We start from the raw sequence: 24,611 nt of genomic DNA on the forward strand, positions 1-24,611 counted from the left end.
TACCTAAATAACCCGATAAACACTGTTTATTTTATTTGTATCTTTGCTCTATTGTATTTTTGTTGTTTTTATTTGACAGTGGTCCTTTTTTTACTTGAACATAGCACATAACATTTATAGAACAATTACCTTTTTTACATTTAAAACATAGCACCGAAAGTACTGTGACCCTACACCGTGATAAAACTGATTTGAACCGTTACATCCCTATTAAATCGTTTTTGCAGTTTAATATTCACAGACACTAGTCCATATCTCGATTTGATTAAGTGTAGCCTTCTTAAGTGTAAGTGTAGCCTTCTTAACATCCCTATTAAATAGTTTTTGCAGTTTAATATTCACAGACACTAGTCCATATCTCGATTTGATTAAGTGTAGCCTTCTTATTCATCCAAAATTTGGATATGTTGACATATGACATTCCGCATTATACTGTAAATACAGTTGTTGTTGTTTTTTGCAGGTGTAGGTTCTTCAAGCGTCTTGGAGACGCTGCCACAGTTCTTCTAATTTTAGTCTGTCTGAGTTTTTTTCTGTTTCTTTATGTAATCACAGACAAACTCGATGATGGTAGATCAGATCTCTGTGTGGATCTTACCAGCTGTTGCCAGACTCCTTGTGCATGCAAAAATCTCACTGGATTATTACAATTAAATGTCAAAAGGAATGTAAATGTAAACTTATATTTTCTACTGACACACTACCGCAGAATATATAAATAACTGGCTGAAAACCTCTTTTTTTCTGGGTGAATAGTAAGAATTTTTTGCACAGTTACTGTATGTCGCACCGTACAGCCCTGTGTCATGCTGTGTGAGCCAGTGCCACTCTGGGCATTATGTGGCCTCGTCCGTTGTGTATGTGGCTTATGTGCTATGTATACAAGCTCCAAAACAACTTGGACCACCTCCTTGCTGTTGTCCTCTGTAGTTTTGAAATGCTATTTTTAGCTCCACATGCAGCACAAAGACTTTCATTATATCCAAATATAATATGAGCTCTGTTATCCAAATGTGACCTACTAAATCTACATGCCAAACCCCATTCGATACTCTCTCTCTGCGCTGCTGATCTGATTCTTCATTGATTCAAACTAATACACATTACAAATCACAATAAACAATTTTAAATGAACATTCAACTCCTAGAATTATACAGAGGTATGGTAAAGTCTTCCTTTCCCATCAACTGGACATGTGTCTACGCCCTAGTAATGAGGGAAGTTTCCTGTTGGCTGTTCTATGCTTCCTCTCCAGTGCTTGATTTAGCAGCCGCACAGAGACTGGAGGCTGATTGCTCTATTAGATAGTGACTGTTATATATACACACTTTAACATTATCAGTGCAAGCGAGGGATGAGGAGTTGAGCGTTCTGCCTCAGCGGATAGCAGGGTCAGTCTGAGTAATGATTAGAGTATAGCAAGTCCATCAACTCATTTGAGGAATGAACAATGATTATGGTCAGAAATCCTCTTCTTCTGTGATGGAGGAATGCACATCTTTTTGATGAAAGACAAAAGATATTAGAAGCTTTCAAAAGAAGCTGGACATTGAAAGTTGATGCTAGCTATTGGGAAATTAATAAATACAATAAATGTATAAAGAATATTAATGATTGTACACATTAATTTAGTGCAGTTAGTCAAGTATTATTTATTTTTAAAAAGTAATAACGCTTTTAATCATAAAGGTAAGTAAATGATGACACAATTTTCATTTTGGGGCAAACTATCCCTTTAATGAAGTATTTCTAGTGAAATACACTGATTAAAACAAACAAACAAACATAAACATTACAAATACTTTTTAATGGTTGTCCCTGTGACACTGACATTTAAACCAAGGAACATTTCACAGTACAGTGGACACTATGAATACATTTGTCAAGCATTAAATTGCAATTGTTTAAATTATTCAAAAAATTTTTCTTGATGTACTGGAATTTGAGGGAGAATTTCAAATAGTTTTGTCTTTTCTTTCAGGTTTACACAGTTATCAGAAACAGTGACCTGAGAGAGTGAAACAGAAAGGTAGATTGTATAGAGCTCAGCTATCATTTAGTGAATAAGAATCAGTCAACTGCAGTAATCAATGTCTTTGTTCATAATCTTTTAGAGAATTAGCAATTAGAATTTCATCCATTAGGTCATTTGTGTTTGTTTAAAATTAAATAAAAACAAAGTGTGCTGGAACTAATATTAATGTAACCAGTCCGGTCAGATCATTGGTCCTTTCATATAAAATGCATTTATTTAATAATTTGCAAACTTTGTACATTATATTAAAGATGCTACACTTTGTTCTGATCAGTGATAGACTTCTTTCCCCTATTCTTTGAACATAAATCACTATTAGAAAACAACACGAAGTACATATCTACTTCAGGGAAACTGATGGTGCTTTCACTTGTGTTTGGGAAAAGCAAGGGCAGAGACTTGAACGTTAAACTCATTAGACTTGCAAATTTGAAAAAAAAAGATTGGAGATTATGCCCTCACATTTTCAGCCTAAATAGATTTTCTTATACATTTGTTTTCCTTTTGCTCATTTCCCCATCTCTCTCTATTCTGCCTTCTCTGTGGATTCATACTGCTCTGGCTCACATTCAGCGATAGCACTGTGGTCACATGCTGCCTCCAAAAATGAAACTTCTTTTGTCCTTTAATCACCCTCATGTCATCCCAGATGTATATGACTTCCTTTCTTCAGATGGACACAAATAAAGATTTTTCATAAAAAAAACCTTCTCTGTATGTCCATATAATCTAAGTGCCCCCCCCCCCCCCCCCTCCAACAGTTTACGCTTCAAAAACCACACAGGAAACGCAATGGTAATCTATACAATTCCAGTTGATGTGCCAGTGCCTTCTGAAGCAAAAGCATTGGTATGTGTCAGAAAAATAAACTATAAACCATTGCTTTTGGAAGTTCCTGCATAATTAGTTTATAATAATAAACTATATTTTATATAGCGCCTTTAAAAAGCATCTCAAAGCGCTTCACAATAATAGAAACATAAAACATAATTAAACAAGCAATGCATTACTGTCAAAAAAACCTGATAAAATACAAAAAAAAAACATTATGAATTGTTCGATTAATAATAAGGCAATTATAAACAATTATGTGAAAGCTACCCTAAACAAATAAGTTTTAAGGGATGATTTAAAAACACTAAGGGATTCGGCTTGCCTAATCTCAGCTGGCAGGGAATTCCAAAGTTTTGGAGCATTCGACGAAAAGGCCCTATCACCCATAGATTTAAGTCGAGTATGCGGAACAATTAAAAGACCAGCTTCCGAAGACCGGAGATCACGTGCTGGTGTGTAAGGGGTTAAAAGTTCAGCAAGATAATGAGGTGTCAGTCCATGCAAGGCCTTAGGTGAGCATTAGGATTTTAAAATCAACACGGAATCTGACAGGGAGTCAGTGTAAAGATTCCAGCAGAGGAGTAATATGATCCCTTGTCCTGTTTCCAGACAGAATTCGAGCAGCAGAATGTTGTACCAACTGTAGTTACAGTTAGTAGTTAAGGGTAGCTTTTGAGACCTCGGCCAACAAAGCATTACAGTAATCAATGCGATAAATTACAAAGAAGTTAATTAGCTTTTCAGCCACAGAAAGTGACAACATAGGACACAATTTGGCTATATTTTTTAGATGAAATAATGATGTCTTGACAGTGCTCTGAACATGAGGAACAAATGTTAAGTTGGTATCAAAAATCACCCCCAATTTTTTTAATTGTGTTTGAAATTGAAGTGTAGAACCTTCTACACTTAAAATTGGGGACCCAGCCTTCCGTAGCTGGTGAGGTGAACCAATGAGCATTACTTCCGTCTTGTTACTGTTTAGACATAGAAAATTACTAGACATCCATTTTTTTATCTCAGAAATACATTAAGAAAGATAGGACACAGCCACATTAACATCAGGTTTTGAATGTATATAAACCTGGGTGTCATCTGCATAAAATTGAAAACTGAGACCAAGTGATCTTAAAAGTTGACCAAGAGGATAAACATATATGCTAGTATAAGTATAGGGCCCAAAATAGAACCTTGAGGAACACCAGATTGCACTACACCAATAGCAGACCTGGAACCACCCATAGCGACAAACTGCTTTCTACCAGAAAAATAGGACTTAAACCAGCTTAGTGCGGTATCAGAAACACCAAAGACAGTTTCTAACCGAGCAAGTAAAATATTATTATCAACAGTGTCGAAAGCGGCACTAAGATCAAGAAGAAATAAAATAGAGAGACAGCCAGAATCATAAGCGATTAACAAGTCATTGGTGACTTTAACTAATGCAGTTTCAGTGCTGTGGAGTTTACGAAATCCCGATTGAAGGGGCTCATAAAGATTATTTGCAGATAAATGGGAGTGCAATTGAGTAGCAACAATTCACTCTTGGAAGATTGGAAATTATTTAGATTGTCAACATTTTTGTCTTTTTTTTTTTGGTACAGGAGTCAGAGCAGCCGTTTTAAATGTTGCCGGCACCACACCAGTGCACAGAGAATAATTTATAATGTTCAGTACAATAGGACATAAAGTAGCAAAACTATGATTTGAACAGACAAGTGTTGTTAGCGTGTTCTGAAGCGTCACTTTCAAGTTTCACAACACGCTTACATAAAAATTTATGTACTGAGATTTACGTTAGGGTGAACTTGTGAACACATATGACAGTTGGTCGGAAGAGAAGGTTTATAGTTTAAAAAGTGAAAAATATTAATAATTTTCTCTCACATAGCAATTGTTCAGTTCGAGAGAGAGAGAGAGAGAGAGAGAGAGAGAGAGAGAGAGAGAGAGAGAGAGAGAGAGAGAGAGAGAGAGAGAGAGAGAGAGAGAGAGAGAGAGAGAGAGAGAGAGAGAGAGAGAGAGAGAGAGAGAGAGAGAGAGAGAGAGAGAGAGAGAGAGAGAGAGAGAGAGAGAGAGAGAGAGAGAGAGAGAGAGAGAGAGAGAGAGAGAGAGAGAGAGAGAGAGAGAGAGAGACAGACTCTAATTGAATGATTTGTAATGGTTTTATTCATGGTGACCTGAAGTGTGTATCTGCCTTCCTCTTCAGATCACTTGATGGGCTGCAACAGATAATGATTTATGGATGAATGTAAATGCATGTTGTTCTTGGCATGGGGGTGGTGCTAGTGCAAGTAGTTTAGTCATTTGATGTCTTTTCATTACAAACCCTGTGCTAAAAGCTGCAAATGCGGCCTGACCGCTGAGAAAATTTGTTTATTGAAGAGGACGATTTGCCTTTGAAGAAGTGTTTAAGATCAAGTCTGACTTTTAATTTTGAATGATATATATTGATATATTTGAATAGAATGCTCTTTTCTATTTCTTAAATTCCCCAGCAGTAAGCTAAAGTCTTCTTCTGTATAATGCCATTTGTTTAGTGCTAAAATATGATGCTAGCCAGCAACCAGGGGCTGTACGTAAAGTGTGCTGTCTCTGGTGTTGTCCTCCTCACCATGGAGAAAAGTTCTTGTTATTGTCAACCCTAGACCAAGAGCTGTTCACCCATTATTAATTCAATGTGTCCTCAGAGGTGAAACGCAGGGCTCGGTTTGCCTCAGAGGGATCTGGTGACTGCATCATCAGCTGGAGCAGAGTCTTTGTATGAGAAACAGAGTGCGAAAAACAGATATGGTAAAGAAACCAAAACAAATCACTGTTGTTTCTGATCACTATAAAGCGCTATAGGAGGATATAGGACAGTAGTCTTCAAAGTGTTAGCTAGGGCTGCATGATATTGGAGAAAACTGACATTGCTATTTGTTTTTCTGCAATATGTATTGCGATACGAAAACAATTTCACCAGGTCACGAAAACAATTTCACCAGGTCACTAAAGCTATTTGGAAAGAATGAATTATTCTAGAATGATTGGGGTTATTTTTTATAAGGGAGTGAATCTGAGAAAATAAACAAATGACAAGCATAGATAAATACAGTAGAAAAAGGATTCAAATTAAAAAAGCAGTGCTTTAAGTCTAACAGTATTCAGGTACAGAAATTAAATAATCAAATTATATATAAAAAAAAAAAATACTGCATAGTCTTAATTGTATACATTGAACATAATTAATCTTAGTTAAAGATGTAAAAGTGATTTTATCTTTGTTTTTTGTTTGATTTACATTAATGACACAGACGGCAGCAGATGCGCATATTGCAATATTAATGCTAAAACAATATATTGTTCAGCATAGTGTGAGCCACCCACCTTCCCCAGGAGGGCTCCAGAGCAGTCGCAGAGAATGCTACTAATTGGTAAGTATTTCTCGACTTAGTAAACTTTGAATTTACGTTGCCATAGTTGCCTATAGGCTCGCTGCGGTTTTAAAAATGGTACTTCATGATGAAAAGGTTGCCGACCCCTAATATAGTCCATGCAACCTGTTCCGCTAAAAAATTTGCAGGTATGTCTTGTCTATGTCTATGTCTTCTTTATTTTATCTGTAATAAAGTCTGTATGTATAATATAAATTTAGAGGGCTTTTTTGTATATTTTGTCTTTTTATATTTTTAAGAACCAAGACATAATGAACAAAGTTCATTGTTACTTGAGAAACTTATACTGACGAAAGAAACAAGACAAGAAACCACAGCAAGAGATGAGGTTTTAGATATGTATTAACCTCAGAGTTCTGAAGAGATCTTTACTGTGAGAAACGGATTTCATTTTGCACAACAACCGAACTAATGATCATGTCAACAAAAATTTAAATAATGATAATAAAAAAAGGCAACTTTGGTTGCAATAAATTGTCCATAAAAAACATGGTGGCAATGCTTCACTAGACTATACGGGATATCATATTGGTACCTGTATATTTTACCACTTACAAACATGTATTTCATTATATGTATGATGTCAAAATACCAAACTACCAAATTTTTGCTTTTTATCTTAAAATGCATTGATAACTTAATAATAATAATAATGCCAACCATAATAATAATGGTGGCAACACACAGAAAGCCAAATAATGAATTTGAGTAAGAGGAATATCGGTTTGCTGTTTTTCACTGTAAATTATATGGCAATTGATAATTTTACAATATTTTACAGTAACAGCCATATCATGTTAAACCATACAATTTTTTTTGGTTTTTACATGATGAATTATCTTTCAGTTTAGCAATCAACATTAGCATCTTCCACTTTTCACTGTGTCCTCTGTGTGTGCTGATACCATCCTCACCCCAAAGTCACATTCACAACCGTTCAGTCTGGGTGGTTGTCAGGTCCATTAATCACTTGCACGGTGGCCGCAGATCTATTTGGGTGCCGTCCTCCATGCTGCCTGCCACACAACACAATCAGCTCCTCTTCCACGAATGCAAATGTAAACGGGGGTAGTGATCTATTAGCGTGCGGTGGTGAAGGGAGGGTTATTTTACAGGCTAAACGGGAGGCGAAATGCAGGACCGCCAATCATATGAGTCCATTTATTTGACTTTTTCATTAATTTTCATATTTCTCCGTTCGCACAGTCTGAGCGATCTATCATTCAGTTGGTTTGAAGAAAGAATCTCAATGGGGAGGCTGCAATGTATGTGTGTGTGTGACTGATCATGGTGTTTATCTCCTGCCTTGTTAGCCTTTGTTGCTGTAGACTTACAGTGATACTCCCTTTCCTTTAATCCACCTTCAGTCATTTTAATGGGACAGTTTCTACCCAATAGGCTGTGGATTTATACTTCCCTCCAGTCCTTGATCAAATTGTGGTCATGGCCTGTCTGCTGGCAAATGACAGCAATCTCTTTAGACCCTCGTGACTGTGAGATGACCGTTTCCACCTCAGCAATATTACTCCTGACATCTGCATTGTTTTCCTTATCATGTGCTGTAAAGAACTGTTCAATAGTAAAAATGTCTCATCACCTATTAAGTGCTGACAAATGATTGCATTTTATGAGTTGCACAATTTATTTACAGACACAAAGGATATTATTTGTGTTGTTTGAAAAATCCGTCCACCCTCATACAGAGATCCTTTTCATGCTGTGATAAATGAATGCCTCACGCTAAGCAACAAAACAGTGAAGAACATTACATGAGCCCTGGTTCCCTTTCAGTCGCCACGTCGACGTCACGTCTCCCGTTTCCTCCTTCAGGGAAATAGGGTTACATTAGTAACCGAGACGTTTAATTTGCAAGCTAGTTTTCTGCCCTAGCATAAATCTTGGTATATGTATAAATGCACTGATATATCTGCTGATTATTGGTTAAGTTAAAACCGTTGTTGGCCATTGTGTTGCATGTTTATATTGTTTCAATATTACATTAGTTTGATCTTTGCAGTTTTTTTAAAAAGGGGTGGTTGAATATGATTTCACTTTTCTAACTTTAGTTAGTGTGTAATGAATAAACAACATATGCACAACAAGAATAAACAACATATGCAAAGTAACAACGCTCAAGGTTCAAAGCAAAGGAAGATATTTTAAAGAAATCGTTTTTTAAGGACCACAACAAATGGCTGGTAGGGACTACACGACATTCCTCCCGGGTTAGTGACATCACAAACCATAAAATTGACATAAACCCTGCCCCAGGAACACGCAGTCCATGTTGAGATGAGGAAGAGTTGTTGTAGTAGAGCACATTTGTGAGTCTGTTCAAGCTGTCTCTTTTTAAATTTTTAATTGTTATTTTATTTTTATTATCTGTGGGGTATTTTGAGCTAAAACTTCTCATACACACTCTGGGGATAACATAGACTTATTTTACATCTTAAATAAAGTAAAGAGTAAAGTAAATCTAAAATAAAGGGTCATTATACCACGCCTTTAATCACGCAGTCGACGTGAATATATACTGAACAAAATTATAAACGCAATACTTTTTTTTTTTGCCCCCATTTTTCATGAGCTGAAGCCAAAGATCTAAGATTTTTTCTATGTACACAAAAGGCCTATTTCTCTCAAATATTGTTCACAAATTTGTCTAAATCTGTGTTAGTGAGCACTTCTCCTTTGCCGAGATAATCCATCCACCTCACAGGTGTGGCATATCAAGATGCTGATTAGACAGCATGATTATTGGCTGGCCACAATAAAAGGCCACTCTAAAATGTGCAGTTTCATCACACAGCACAATGCCACAGATGTCGCAGGTTTTGAAGGAGCGTGCAGTTGGCATGCTGACTGCAGGAATGTCCACCAGAGCTGTTGCCCGTGAATTAAATGTTCATTTCTCTGCCATAAGCCATCGCCAAAGGATTTTCAGAGAATAAGATTAGAAGAAATCTTAGATCTTTGAGTTCAGCTCATGAAATATGGGGGCACAAAACAAAAGTGTTGCGTTTATAATTTTGTTCAGTGTAGTAAAAGAAAGGCATCCAAGTACTTTACTACAGTGGTTCTCTAACTTTATAGGCCAAGCACCTCCTTCGATTAAATCAGAACAACACCTAGCCACCGACAATGTTCAATCTGTTCAGTCAATTTAATATTGGGCAATTAAATCTCTTTGCAAGCGTAATCTTGCTGCTGTGAGAGCCTCATTGGTCCCTAATTCAATTCAAACATTGAATTATCGGTTTCATTATTGATATGATGCTCAAAATGGTTGCTGAACTTGGTCAAAAATTAGCTTAAAGCTGTTAGCTAACAGCTTTTTACTCTCACCTTCATGAAATCAAACTAACGGTTTTTAAGGGCAAACGGAATAATATCTTGCAGTTGTGCTGGGAATAAATTTGTGGTGCACATCCTTAAGAAGAACATTAACTATATTCACATCATGCACTGCCAAATAATGTAAACACTTTGGGTAAGCTTTTATCTTATAGTCACATAGAGATATATTAGTTGTAATATAAGACAATAAATCTATTTTTTTCCCACTGCATAATGAGTGTAAGCAGGGTTCGAAATTAACACCCGCCAAGCGCCAAATGCGGGTAGATTTTCCGTTTGGCGAGTAAATCTCAAAAGGCTATCTGCCACACTGGCGGGTGAATGTTCCAGACATCCCAAGTCTCCCGGAAGTTCCGGGAGTTTCCCACATATTAATAGCGGCTCACTGATGGCCGCAAATTAGTTCAAATCTCCCGGACTCTAGAGCGAGCGAGTGTGCCTCAAGAAGCGTGTGTGAACCTTCTTCACACCTAAAATAGACCTACACTAAATATATATATTTTTAACTTAAATAATTAACAAATTAAGATGACAAAAAACACTGAATCAATTTGAAGCTTTGAAAAAAATAGATTGTTTTCATCAGACTACGTTTTTTTCGTCAAAAAAAATAGCAGACCTACCTCAATCCACAGCTTGTCTAGTTTTTACTTAAAGAAAGTAACATGTCTACATGATGTGGGGTTAGTCTGGGTCTCCGATGGCACAGATGTCCCAGGAATACAGAGATAACGTCTAGCTAGAGTGGCCAACTTCGGAAAGCGCCTTTCATTTGCTTGTGGATGTTTGCTTCGCAAGTGATATTGCATTGTAGCCTACTTGCACTAGGCCTACTGCTTTATATTTTTTAATACCGCGTATCATATTTTGCAAGTATTCGTCACTTTCTGTCGAAATGGTCCCACACAGTAGCTACTTCTTTTCGCTTGGTTCATTTTGCTTGCTCAGCGAAATAGGCTATGTATAGGCGCATGTGGTTGCGCGTGTCGACTGTGCTGTAAGGATTGTATAGGCTATGTGACACAAAAAGGCTGTTTATTATTTTGGCCGGTAAAAAATATGCTTGACTGGTGGATTTTTTCATCTACCAGTCCCTGCGGCAAGTGAGACAAAAAGTTAATTTCGGACCCTGAGTGTAAGTAAGGGGGAGATTATTGATTATTGTTGTTGTTATTTATTTAATATTTTTAAGAGTCTACATTTCTATGGTCACAATACTCTCATAAGTTTATCTAAAATTATATTGGATTGATTTTTTCTCAAGAACTCTGTTTCTATTGTAGGGTTGTAATTAATTTGATAAATTATGTATGTTCTATAATTATCTTATTGTTAATATAATATATAATATAAAGTAAATATACATTTTATTTTTAATGTTTTTTTTGTAATATTACATTTTTTAGAATTGATGCATCCCTAAATAAATATTCATTTTCAAAATATGCAGTCTGACTTTTGTCTATGTACAGTGTATGGCACTCATTCATGATGTCATTATTTCAAGGTTAATCTAGGTTTACGGTTAATGTCTGCAGAGCATCTGCTGTCGTCATGAAAATGGGAGATTACAGTTGCGCTTTCTAGCCCAGGGGTCATACCGTTTTATGGTCAAGGGTTAAAAGTGAGCCAGTGTTGGGGCAAGATAGAAATCCTGTCTCCATAATCTAGTTGTGGAGAGGCTTTTACAGCCAGATGCTGACAGATGTTTTACAATGGGATTGGCATGAATTGCAGCCCTGTGATTTGGTTATCTGGATTCAATATCAGGAATAAAGCCAGCATAAACTAAAAGGATGCCAACATAGAGAGCAAATTTAAATATTCTGGCTATTACACCATTAATTTAACTTTATTGTGTTTTAATTTTAATTTAAGATGACTTGTTTCTGCAATGTTCAAATGTGCTTTTCCTCTGCTGTCATATTCTGTTTGCATTTAGCCTCAGAATAATACTCATATTTTGAATGATTAAAATGATATATTTTTGGCTTTGACTCCATTTGTGACTTTATGCTCAAATTTTATCTGTGCAGCTGGTTGGGGGACAGTTTGACCTGGAGATGAACTTCATCATCCAGGAGACGGAGAGCATCATCTGCATGGTAGAGCTGCTGGAAAAATGTGACTCCACTTGCCAGGCGGAGGTGTGGAGTATGTTCACTGCCGTGCTGAAGAAGAGTTTGCGAAACCTGCAGGCCTGCACTGATATCGGCCTCATCCAGCTGGTGCTCCAGTGTATAGACAGAGTTGACACCATAGTTGCAGGTGTGTAAAGCAGGGGATGATAAGTGTCACTTTAATATTTGCTGTTTTACTATGTTATGGAAGTCATATAGCAGAAAAGCGGAGAAACCTTATTTGCCGCCTATCCTATTTTTGGACACTCTTTCCTTAGCATTTTGACAGTGTATACATTGCACATTTGATACATTTATATTATATTATGTTATATTATTAAATAGCAGTAATACTGTTATATTTTCTATAGATTTTCTATATATTTTAATATATTTTAAAATGTAATTTATTCCTGTGATGGCAAAGCTGCATTTTCAGCAGACATGATGACTTTATTCTTCAGTGTCACATGATCCTTCAAAAAATCATTCTTGATACATGATAACATGATACATTTTTCAGGATTGTAACATTGTAAATGGCTTCACTGCTGAATAAAATTTTTCTGTTCTTTAAAAAAAAGAAGAAAGATAAATCAAGCTTGTTGACTTGAAATACTAAATGCTACTTATGATGCTGTATAAACATGGACAACATTCTTATCCACAGTATTCCTGCGCCCCATGACGCTTTGCGCGAATTATGGGTGTAACTTCCGTTAAGCTGTAAACAATCAGTGAAAGACTAGCTCTGGACGCAATAATATATTTTTAAACCGTGTACGATGACATTACATTATTCTACTTACCCTTCAACCATTGAACATTAAAAGGACATTTAAAAGTGTAAAAGCGTAAACAAGGTACTTTCAACAGACCATGAATAATCTATGAAAAAGTATCTTTCCACAGCAAAATCGGCGGTAATCTGTATTATGTAACATACGTTGCCTTAATAATAAAAAAAATGTTTTACTTCAGCATTGCGTGATACTATTTTAAAGTGATTTCAGTCATTTTGACAGATAATAAATTGTAAATTTACCTGTGAAACCAAACCTGGAAAGAGACGTGCAGGATTTGGGGAGTATTCCAGTGAATTGGTATAGGCTACATCGTAAGTTAAATCGGGAGAACAGACCACAAATGTGCAGTATATGTTGACCTTTATCTTACTATTACAGTGAAATTCAAAAGTAAAAAAGAAAATAATCATGAGGAAAAGAATGCAGAGCTCTTACTATAGATATTCTTGTTATAACCTGTCACGTTAAAATACCAAGTGTTACGTTATTCTGATGTTATTCTTAGATAAAACATGAAAAAAAAAAACTGATAGCTCATTAAGTCAAACTGACGGATCAGCTTTATTTGTAGGGCAACCTTTTGATTTGAAATGATTCGTTTCTGTCTTTTTGAATGGGAGTTCCCCAAACCGGAAGTGCCACCTATAATTCAAAACGCAGTAAGCTCGTCAGGAATAAGGTGGATACGAGTATAATTACTCTACATATTTCATCACATGTGGAAGAAGTAGGGGACAAAATTAATTTAGGTTTTGTGGAAATACAAATAATAATCAAAAATACAAACTGAGTTCAGTAGCTGTCTTTAAATCCAGAGCCTTTTATAAATATCTCTTCAGTTGTAACACAGCATTCCCCTTGTGTTGTGTGTGGTGTATTTCAGATCTGATGGTGGACATGCTGGGTGTGCTGGCCAGCTACTGTATCACAGTGAAGGAACTGAAGCTGTTCTTCAGTAATCTGAAAGGAGAACAAGACCAATGGGTAATGGTTTGAATAAATCTCCCCTCTCCACCTCACACAGAGTCATGATGCTGTGATCTCCAAGAAATAGATGATATATTTTATAAAGTACTAGAGCTGTTGCTTAAATTTAATGGAAGCTGATTCATTAATAATTTTTTGTCATGACATTCTCTGTATAATACAATTTGCAATTATTTACTTTTTTTTAAATATAAGAAAATGCACAAAATGTTGTCCTTGTCCTCCATTCTAATAGTGTCTTTAGTAGATGAAGAAGATGTTGAGACAGTAGAAAAGGCAGGGGGTTTTGATGCATTATGGTGTGTTTCTGGAGGACTGGGGCAGTGCGATTGATCAGAGTGCTAAATGAACACGTCAGAGCAAGGAGAGGTCACATCTATGTGTGTCTATATCTTATAACCTGCAGGCAGAAGCCATTATTGTGACTGTGTTGTCTGATGTACTTGTTGCTGATGGACCAAATACGTCTCGGGTTGGGGAATGTTTTGGGATGGTTAATTCAGAAATTAAATCAATTTTTATATCAAGAAGATCTTGCTCAAGATTCGACACAACATTAATAAGGTTCAAAGTAACTAACCAAAATGGTTTGTGACTGTATAGTTGTAGAGTGCACTATATTTTATGTATATGTACAAGAACAATATCGCAGTCAAGCTACAATTATTTATTTGTGTGGGTGCTTGTGTGGGTTCATTGTATGTTCAAGTTGTCTAAATACAGTTTTTTCCCCCTTTTCTATCTATTAGCCACCTCATGCTGTCAAGCTGCTGTCCGTGTTGAAGTCCATGGCTCAAAGAAATGGCCCAGATTCATTTTTCAGCTTCCCAGGGAAGAGTGCTGCGGTGAGACCCTGACCCAAACATCAGTCTAACTGTACTGCCCTTAACCTTGACTTCAGTCATAACGTCTACCTCTATACACTTTGAAAAAAGTGTTAATCATTTATTGTGATTTTTCAATTTGTGAGACTTTTCTGGTCCCCACGGTGATGCAAAAGATATATGCCAGAATTTCTGTTTTGGGCTAGTCCACTACTCAGACATTTTAACTTTCTCTATAATAAACTTTCAAAATGTTTTAAAATCAGGTAAATTTGATACATTTTGAGTAATTGAGTAATTTTTTTAGGTGTACAATTTCTTTTCAAGGAATCTCTTTATAGAGAACAATTGATTATTACTTTTTTATTCATTGTGAATCAAAACTGTTACAACACAAGTCGATATATGGGAATTACAGTGTATTTGCAATTTGATTACTTTGGAAATGAGAATCTTTGTCAGGACAACATAAATTTACAATTTAAAGATCAGAAATTAATTGTTTAATTCAGAAGGGATCAAATTTATTTAATTTATTTTAATAAAGTTAATTGACTTAACATTTTTTTATGTTATTGAAAGAAGTCTCTTATGCTCACCAAGGCTTGATTTATTTGATCAAACCGTTTTATATTTTAATATATTTCAAAATATAATTTATTCCTGTGATGTCAAAGCTGAATTTTCAGCAGCCAATACTTAATGTTTTTTTTCAGAATTCTTTGATGAATAGAAAGTTGAAACGAACAATAAAGCCTTAACCAATTCATTCTTTACGTTCACTTTTGGTCAATTTAATGCAGAATATTTTTTTCTTTTTTTTTTTATAATAATGACGCAAACTTTTGAATGGTATAGATGAAACATAGATTGAAGTTTAATTTTTTCATTATTTGTAGTATGGAAAACTGACCCTAATTGAATAATCATCATTATGTTTATGTGAAACTGTATAGCATTCGAGCTAAACCAAAATCTTTTCACTGTAAACATTTAAGCTCATTTCTCCAGATTTGCTCAAACCTAGAATGATCCAGTTGTGAGGCACAAAGTCAGCAAGATTGAATTGAAAATGAAGCCAGTAAAAAACATCCCTCTTATTCACTCACTGTCTTGTTGCTATATTTAGGATTAGGAGATGTTAAAATTTTAAGAAAATAATCCAAATTTAATTTCTCTCTGTCTCCAAAAAGCTTCTGATATCTTCACCCAGTCTTTCACTTAGTTACCCAGGCATTCCTTCAGTCATGTGACGGATGGAAGTTTACAGGAATGTTTAACACCCACAGGAAATGTTATCTGCTTTATGGACTTTTAAGCTTTAGAGGAGATGAGCACCACTGAACAAAAAAATAAAAGTTTTGATTTTAGAAAAAAATTTATTCTAGTTTGGTGCTTATATTTACATGTTTTTCTGTGCATCGAGAGGATTGGAGTGAAATGGATATGTATTATTTTCGTATGTGATGAAGATGCATTTGACATCCTTCAACTGCCTCTCTGTATGTGTGTTTAAATGCCTTTATTAACAATCAATCCATCATCAGCATGGGGGTCTTGGATGTTTTAGAGTGCATGTTTATGGAACCCTTCCTCTGTTGTCACTGTCCACTTGAAACGGTGCCAAATGAATTCCGTTCTCTCAGGAAATACTTTGATTGGATGTTGTTTAGTTTATAAGTTATTCCAGCACAAATAGGATACTGGGTTCTGGAGAAAATAACGTTGCACTTGCCTTCATTTTTCATCTGTAACCCACAAATATGGCAGTTTTCAGTGTACAAACATACACAGCCGTTTTGGACACATCCCTCCAAGGATACTACTTTCACTGTTGTTTTCCCCCCATTCTGGTCCCCCTGCTCAAATGATATATGCTCTACTTTCTTTATCTAAAATAGAACCACAAAATAAAGAAACCTAACTGGAAAAACTGTTTTTGTTTATGTATCATCAGGCTATTGCTCTTCCACCTATTGCAAAGTGGCCATACCAGAATGGCTTCACCTTCCACACCTGGCTGCGCCTGGACCCCATCAATAACATAAACGTTGACAAGGACAAGCCTTATCTCTACTGGTGGGTCACACACACACACACACACACACACACACACACACACACACACACACACACACACACACACACACACACACACACACACACACACACACACAGACACAGACACAGACACAGACACAGACACAGACACAGACACACACACCACACACCACACACACACACACACACCTATGATGTAAAAAATAAAAATTTTTATTCAAGATGCCCCTGCAGTACATAGAGGAAGATTAGCTGACTACTATTTTTGTAGAGAAGGATGTTTCCCTCTTTCCCTCTGCTTAGTGTTTACTCTTCTCAAGGGCAGCATTTTACAGCCATCTTGTCCTATTTTCAGCTTCTAATTAATTTCAGTCAAAAATGTAATTTATGCAAATGGAGCTATTTTGGCTCACCGAAAGATAATTGGCCCTGTTAAAAGAACTGTAGGATCTACACTCTTCACTGTACTGAAATTAGTTCTCTACATTACAGGCCTTCTCTCATCATTTATATATTTACATATATAAAAATGGGCATTCATTTCAGAATTGCCATTAAACTTAAAGTAATTGTTCACTTATAAATGAAAATTCTGTCATCATTTACTCACCCTCAAGTTGTTTCAAACCTTTATGAATTTCTTTCTTCTGCTGAACACAAAAGAAGATATTTTGAAGAATGTCGGTTACCAAACAGTTGATGTATCCTATTGACTTCCATAGTATTTTTTTCCTATTATGGTAGTCAATGGATCAATTTTCAAGGTAAAATTATTTATTTTGGATTTTATTTTTTCCAAAAAGGACACTTGGAAACTCCAATAGGACACAAAATAACCAAATTATATAAGGAGTCCATATAAATCATAATTGTTTGCCCACCAAAGCACCCATTAAAAAAAACAAAACAAAAAAAACATTACAGAACAAAACCTTTTTGAATTCACTGTGTATAGTATGTGTACAGTGCAACAGCAAAGAGCTTGTTTACATTTTAGACAAGTCAAGTTGCGATACCGAACAGGACCACATGGTGATTCCAAAAAACAATGTGTGAACCTTGCATCGAGAGCACTCATAAAGTTTGTTTGCGCATCAATATAACAGACTCGCGCAGAAACGGTGGGATATTTTTATGATTCTTTCAGGCTGTATTTCACCTAGCATGATACGTGAATGCTCACACTCTTAAAAAACAATAACAGAATATGACAGACCTTGTGTTTTAAAGCGAAATGCACGGAAATGAATAATTCACTGAAAACGCTAAGTGAGACTATTCTCTCTGCCATCTCTGATGAAACCAGCCTGGTTTTCTTTACATTAGCGCTGTTTTGGACTCTTTGTTTGAAAGAAGCACCACGATACGTTATTATCACGATACTTAAGCCACGTTACAATATTATTGCGATTTTAAACATTCAGAAATATGCTGGAATGCACTTCCTGTACACACAGCTCACTGCGCGAATGTGTGTGAGAGAGATTGATGTGGTAGAAAGTGAGATTCGTTGTATGTGATATTGTCTGAAAGAAATATTTCAAATTATTATTTTTCCGTATTATAAGCGCTGAGCTTACGGTAAAATTATGCAATACTTGTAATCACAAGCTGAAATTCAAGCCCTGAAAATATCGATATTTAGTATCCTTGTATCGATACAATATCACCAAGCAAACTACTACTCTTTCTTTCGAGAGTAGAGCTGTTTAAATGTGAGCACCCCTCATATGAAATGTACCCTGAATTAATTGAGGTATTTTTTCTCTCATCTCTAGTTTCCGTACCAACAAAAGTTTGGGCTACTCTGCACACTTCGTGGGTGGATGTCTGATTGTGACCTCTCTAAAATCCAAAGCCAAAGGCTTCCAGCACTGTGTGAAATATGACTTTAAACCCCAGAAGGTATGAATTTACTTCAGTCTTTTTTTAGCTTACCTGTTTGTACTCTTATCATGTACACTTTCCAAAGTCTTTATCTTTACCTCTACAATGCACAACGATAGTGTACATTGTACAATGGAAAGTCTTTTTTATAGCAAGAAATGTGTGGTACAAGGCAAATTTACTTAAATTCATATTTCTAAAATCAAGAAGCTCACAAGCGCTCTAAAAACCCTTTTATAGGGTGTATTTGGCCTATTTTTAGAGTCCATTACATTCCCTCTGGAGAGGTCTTACCTCAGGGATAAGTACCTTCATTGGCTTTCCCCTCCATTTAATGGAAATTCAAGAAGATCTAGGTGAGATTGTTGTCAGAGGGTGTAAATGGACCACAGTCTCATAACTGTAACAAAGTTTGCTGATGGACCGGGGCATTCAAGCTAAAGTCCAAGGACTCCCAGGGGACCACAAGGGGGGTGCAAGAAGTGCTAAAAAAAAAAAAAAGAGTATTGTTAGGTCTGTCAAAGTTTACCATCCGTAAGATATATGAGGAAATACATTTACCTAAAGGATTATTAGGAACACCTGTTCAATTTCTCATTAATGCAATTATCTAATCAACCAATCACATGGTAGTTGCTTCAATGCATTTAGGGGTGTGGTCCTGGTCAAGACAATCTCCTGAACTCCAAACTGAATGTCAGTTTGTATTCTAGGGTAACTGAGTATTTCACAATCTGCTCAGTTACTGGGATTTTCACGCACAACCATTTCTATGGTTTACAAAGAATGGTGTGAAAAGGGTAAAACATTCCAGTATGCGGCAGTCCTGTTGGCGAAAATGCCTTGTTGATGCTAGAGGTCAGAGGAGAACGGGCCGACTGATTCAAGCTGATAGAAGAGCAACTTTGACTGAACTAACCACCCGTTACAACCAGTGTTGTGCAAGTTACTTCCAAACTGTAATACATTATATATTACTTGTTACTGTTATTTAAAAGTAATTCATTACCTTACAATATTACTGTCTCAGAATTGTAATGCGTTACATTACTCCTGTATTACTTTTGAGTTACTTTCACCAAAATAACAATACAGGAGTAGAACTTAACATTCTAAAATAAGGCTGTAAGGATATGCCATATCCTATGAAACCGAAACGCGACACTCAGATCCACGAACCTGCAGAATCGCAACACACCCCTTCCAACTCCCAGCGTTATCCTTCCCGTCCAGATCCAATGCTACCACATCTTTAAATTACTATTAGTATTATCTGAAGTTAACTTAACAGTATAAAATACGTAGACCTACACCACAAAACTAGTTGAGGATAAATTATTTAAAATTTGGGAATTCCAGCGTTATGGACATGACATTTGCAGTCAAAACTTGAAATATAAATTCTCAGAAAATGCATTAATATCAAAATATTGAAACGTCTGTTTATCGATAGGCTCCTCCCTGAAAGGAGTCCAGACATTAGAAAAATATCAGTCTACACATGCGTTTTATATTTAATATTATGGAAATAGACAGTCATGCGTGACAAAAAAATCTTTAACTTTTAGGAGGCAACGATTATTTTTTTTAATTATTTTTATTCTGTGAATTACACTGCGCAAATCGGATAAAGAAGGGTTGGCTCTCCACAGAACATAAAATATTCATGTTATTTTATTTTCCGTGTTCCCATTTATGAAGAAAAAACAATGTTACAGACGTGACAGTTCTCCGTTACGGACGCGACCGCTCTGAAGCGGCACTAAAAGACTGCTTTAAAACTTTCACAGAGACCTTACACACACAAAGCCTTTCTTTAAAGTGAATTTCGTTTTGTATTAATTGTATCTTAATTTTAACCAGTTTCGTCAACCAACTGCCTGGATTTAAGCGCGTGAACTGGAGCGCGTCTCATAAATGAACCGAAACTCAGCGTATAGGCTATAGCCTATTCACGGACTTGAAAAATATATCTATATTGAAATGTCTACTTGTAAACAGAACAATTCAAAACGAAAGAAAACAGACTGCTCTCTGCTTATGAAATGAAATGTGCATTTCTCTCTGGTGCATTCACTAGGCTACTGCGAAGATCGCGAGTCAGCATCGTCAACTTCATCTTGACTTTATTAATAGACAATTAAAATGTCTCCTTGCTATATTTGACATATTCATAATCATTGCTTTTGCCGGTTCTTTTTGACAGCTTTTAGGTGCTTTATCGGCAGCGCCGCCGCCCTTACATGAACGCGTCACCACCGCATCAAAAACATGATTGCGTGACGAAAACATGAAAAATACCACATAAACATAGCCTAACTGTTTAGAAAGAAAACACAGAACGAATAGCCTAATGCTCATACGTCCATCTCGCGAATGTATAGTCTTCTTCATGCCATCTTTACCATTAGCCGCTTTTCCACTGGCGAGCACAGAAGCCGAAATCATACCTCACGGCACTTCTGTAAAAAATAAATCGCTATACAAATATAGACTTGGACACCACACGCGGCTATTGACTGACCACGAACAGTTAATTTAGCCTACTTGCATTTTTCATTCGTTAATGTCTCGCGGTCTTGCTGTTTTTTGTTGTTGTTTGTTTTACAATTAAAACTAAAAGTCTGTTGTAACGCAAGCCTTACTGAACATGTACCGAGTAAAATATTACTGAAAATTGATAAGTAATGCCTTACACTACTGCGTTACAGCAAAAAGTAATATGTTACTGTAATGCATTACTTTTGTAACGCGTTACTCCCAACACTGGTTACAACCGAGGTATGCAGAAAAGCATTTGTGAAGCCACAACACATACAACCTTGGGGCGGATGGGCTACAACAGCAGAAGACCCCATCGGGTACCACTCATCTCCACTACAAATAGGAAAAAGAGGCTACAATTTGCAAGAGCTCACCAAAATTGGACAATTGAAGACTGGAAAAATGTTGCCTGGTCTGATGAGTCTCGATTTCTGTTGAGACATTCAGATGGTAGAGTCATAATTTGGCGTAAACAAAATGAGAACATGGATCCATCATGCCTTGTTACCACTGTGCAGGCTGGTGGTGGTGGTGTAATGGTGTGGGGGATGTTTTCTTGGCACACTTTAGGCCCCTTAGTGCCAATTGGGCATCGTTTAAATGCCACGCCTACCTGAGCACTGTTTCTGACCATGTCTATCCCTTTATGGCCACCATGTACCCATCCTCTGATGGCTACTTCCAGCAGGGTAATGCACCATGTCACAAAGCTCGAATCATTTCAAATTGGTTTCTTGAATATGACATTGAGTTCACTGTACTAAAATGGCCCCCACAGTCACCAGATCTCAACCCAATAGAGCATCTTTGGGATGTGGGGGAACAGGAGCTTCGTGACCTGGATGTGCATCCCAAAAATCTCCATCAACTGCAAGATCTATCCTATCAATATGGGCCAACATTTCTAAAGACCTTTCTTTTCAACATTTCTTCAGCACCTCGTTTAATCAATGCCACGTAGAATTAAGACAGTTCTGAAGGCGAAAGGGGGTCAAACACAGTATTAGTATGGTGTTCCTAATAATCTTTTAGGTGAGTGTATGTTTAAAGTAATACATTCACATTCAACAAATTTGATAATATTACTATTTCATTCTGCTTTCCTAGGGACTGATCAGAAATCATGAGATTAGTTGTGATTTGTTTTATTTTCTAGTTTTACTGTATATTCAAATATATACTAAATAGACAGATATTTCTTATTTCTAAGTGTTAAACTCAGATTTTAGATTAGATGGTTACTAGAAAGTGGATTCCTCACAAGGGGATAATCATATTTTGGGGTAAATAATGCTCTCAAACATTGATATTGATATTAAATTAATAATGGCATTCTTTCCTGTTTATAGTTGCTAATTTTGTTTTTAATCTACAGTGGTATATGGTGACCATAGTGCACATCTATAATCGCTGGAAGAACAGTGAAATCAGCTGCTATGTCAATGGAGAGTTGGCCTCGTATGGCGAGATCACCTGGTTTGTTAACACAAGCGATGTAAGTTGTTTCAAAAGGTTCTGTTATCTCTGTGTTCTGGTTTTTAACAGCAGTTAAGCTTGAGGCACTGCTTTGTCCTCCAGTAGCGTTTCAGTTCAAAGCTTGTCAATATTTTGGCAGCTACAAACCCCAAAATACCAACAAACTTCAAAAAATGAAACAAAGCGTCCTGCATTTGTTAAACTTAAAAGTCCATTTTATATTTAAACTGCTATGACAGCTGAATAATAGCAAAAGCAAACATTTTTAAATACATTTGATGAGAATAAAAGTGATTATACAGCCATGTTATATTTCTTTTTTTCTACAGTGAGTTCCAGAATCTGAAAAGTTTTCTGTTTTTCATTAACATTCTATGATTAGCATAGTAATTTGAAGTTTGCCCATTGAGTGTGCATTGCACACCTTTTCAAATGTATATATCAAAGATCAACATTATTACACTGAAACAGCACTGCTCAAGGTGTTGTTAGAGTGATATAGTCACTTTCTATTTATAACATTTAAACAGCAGCATTTAGTTACAGCAAGTTGTTTGTTTCTTATGTTAATTCACATGGGCTAATGTTTATTTCTCTTTTATGCATGTGGACATACTAATACACATGGACATATTATCATTTATGTATGAAAAATATTTACTCTGAGTTCAATCAAGAATTTGGTTTTACATTACTGTTAAAAATGTTGGGTTTAATTGAAATTTATATTTAGAAATAAACTGATTTAAAATAAATGCTGTTCTTTTGAACTTTCTATTCATCAAAGAATCCTGAGAGAAAAAAACAATTCCACGAATGTTAAGAATCTTTCTAAAGGATCATGTGACACCTAAGACTGAAGTAATAGCTGCTGAAAATGTCTTTGCAATCATAGAAAAAAGTTAAAATTTAAAATATACTAAAATAGAAAGCGGTTATTTTAAATTATAATATTTCACATTATTATTTTTCTACTGCATTTTTTATCAAATAAATGCTGCCTTGGTGAGCATAAGATCCTTAAAAAAACACCATAAAAACTTTTGAACAGTTTATACTATACTTAAAGGTGCTCTAAGCGATGTCACGCGTTTTTTAGGCCAAAACATTTTTTGTCACATACAGCAAACATCTCCTCACTATCCGCTAGCTGCCTGTCCCCTGAACACACTGTAAAAAAAACGCGGTCTCTGCAGACCAAATTTTATATCATGATATATTTCTTAATTTCGGTCGATACGATATAATTCCGATATAGATATGAACAATATAAAAGCCTCAGAAAAAGTGCCAAGAACGCCCACAACAGATGTCTGTACATACAATCTTCTGAAAAATGAATTGGCCAAGTCTATGAAACCTGCTGGAGTCTTTTGGTACTGCACCATAACAAACTACATGAACCAATGAAATAACCCATCATAACAATAATATTCTCTTCTCAATACCTGCTACAAGACTATGAAAGCATATGGGTAGCAATATTCAATTTGAAATGCAAAATGACAATGCAATATGTAAAATGGCAATGCATTTCTGTTTTTAAATTTAAATTTGCCATTACATTTCTGCAACGTTTGGTGCAAAATTAAAAATAAATTAAATAATTTACATTTGCCATTTCATACACTAGTTTTAATATGTAAATTGAATACATATTTTAACGTTTTATAAGTTGCAAAATTAAAATGTATTACAGATATGACTAGATATGTTTAACATGTTCAAGCAAAAAATATAGCAAAATGGTCATTTAAATGTTATTTTTCTTAATTGCATTTACACTCACAGTTAATACACTTGCGACTGCATTTTCATTAAATGTCCCGCAATGAATGTAGCAAAATTCAATACATTCCGAGCCGATCATGCCCCCTCCCGCCCTGTCAATCACTGCGTGAAGTTTCGGTTTCTTAGATATTACAATCATATGTATTGGTCATTCTGAGGTCACTCAGCATCCCCACATGCTCCAAATTCACGCAAAAAGTCTTGTTTGTTTGTGTTTCGCTTGTGCCGGTTAAAGTTGTGTTTGTGCTGCTTCTATCGGGTCGGGTGGCACTGCTTCATATAGTGGAACAGGTTTGATGTGTTCCCGCTGCTAGTCGGCACCACTCTCCGGCACATTTTGAAGCACGCTGAAACCCCGAAACACCACTGAATTTATACCACTGAATTAGTCTTTCCTCTCTTATCAACTATTTCGTCTGCTTTCTCCTCACTTGTGGAAGCTCGTTCAGTCACA

At 36.1% G+C, this 24,611-nt stretch overlaps 1 protein-coding gene across 2 annotated transcripts in view; it reads left to right on the plus strand.

The window, feature by feature from the left end:
• The window catches only part of lrba (LPS-responsive vesicle trafficking, beach and anchor containing), a 295,618-nt gene that overhangs the window by 43,354 nt on the left and 227,653 nt on the right, over positions 1 to 24,611 (plus strand). For both annotated transcript variants that reach the window (XM_077203247.1, XM_077203253.1), the window contains exons 2-7: positions 11,698 to 11,929; positions 13,471 to 13,571; positions 14,324 to 14,419; positions 16,356 to 16,477; positions 18,238 to 18,364; positions 22,266 to 22,385. In XM_077203247.1, coding sequence (XP_077059362.1) covers positions 11,698 to 11,929; positions 13,471 to 13,571; positions 14,324 to 14,419; positions 16,356 to 16,477; positions 18,238 to 18,364; positions 22,266 to 22,385 — 798 coding nt within the window. The remainder of the gene's footprint in view (positions 1 to 11,697; positions 11,930 to 13,470; positions 13,572 to 14,323; positions 14,420 to 16,355; positions 16,478 to 18,237; positions 18,365 to 22,265; positions 22,386 to 24,611) is intronic.

The sequence above is a fragment of the Siphateles boraxobius genome, unplaced genomic scaffold, assembly GCF_051911475.1.
Source record: "Siphateles boraxobius isolate OS27281-9 unplaced genomic scaffold, OSU_SipBor_1 119, whole genome shotgun sequence".
NCBI classification, from domain to species: domain Eukaryota; kingdom Metazoa; phylum Chordata; class Actinopteri; order Cypriniformes; family Leuciscidae; genus Siphateles; species Siphateles boraxobius.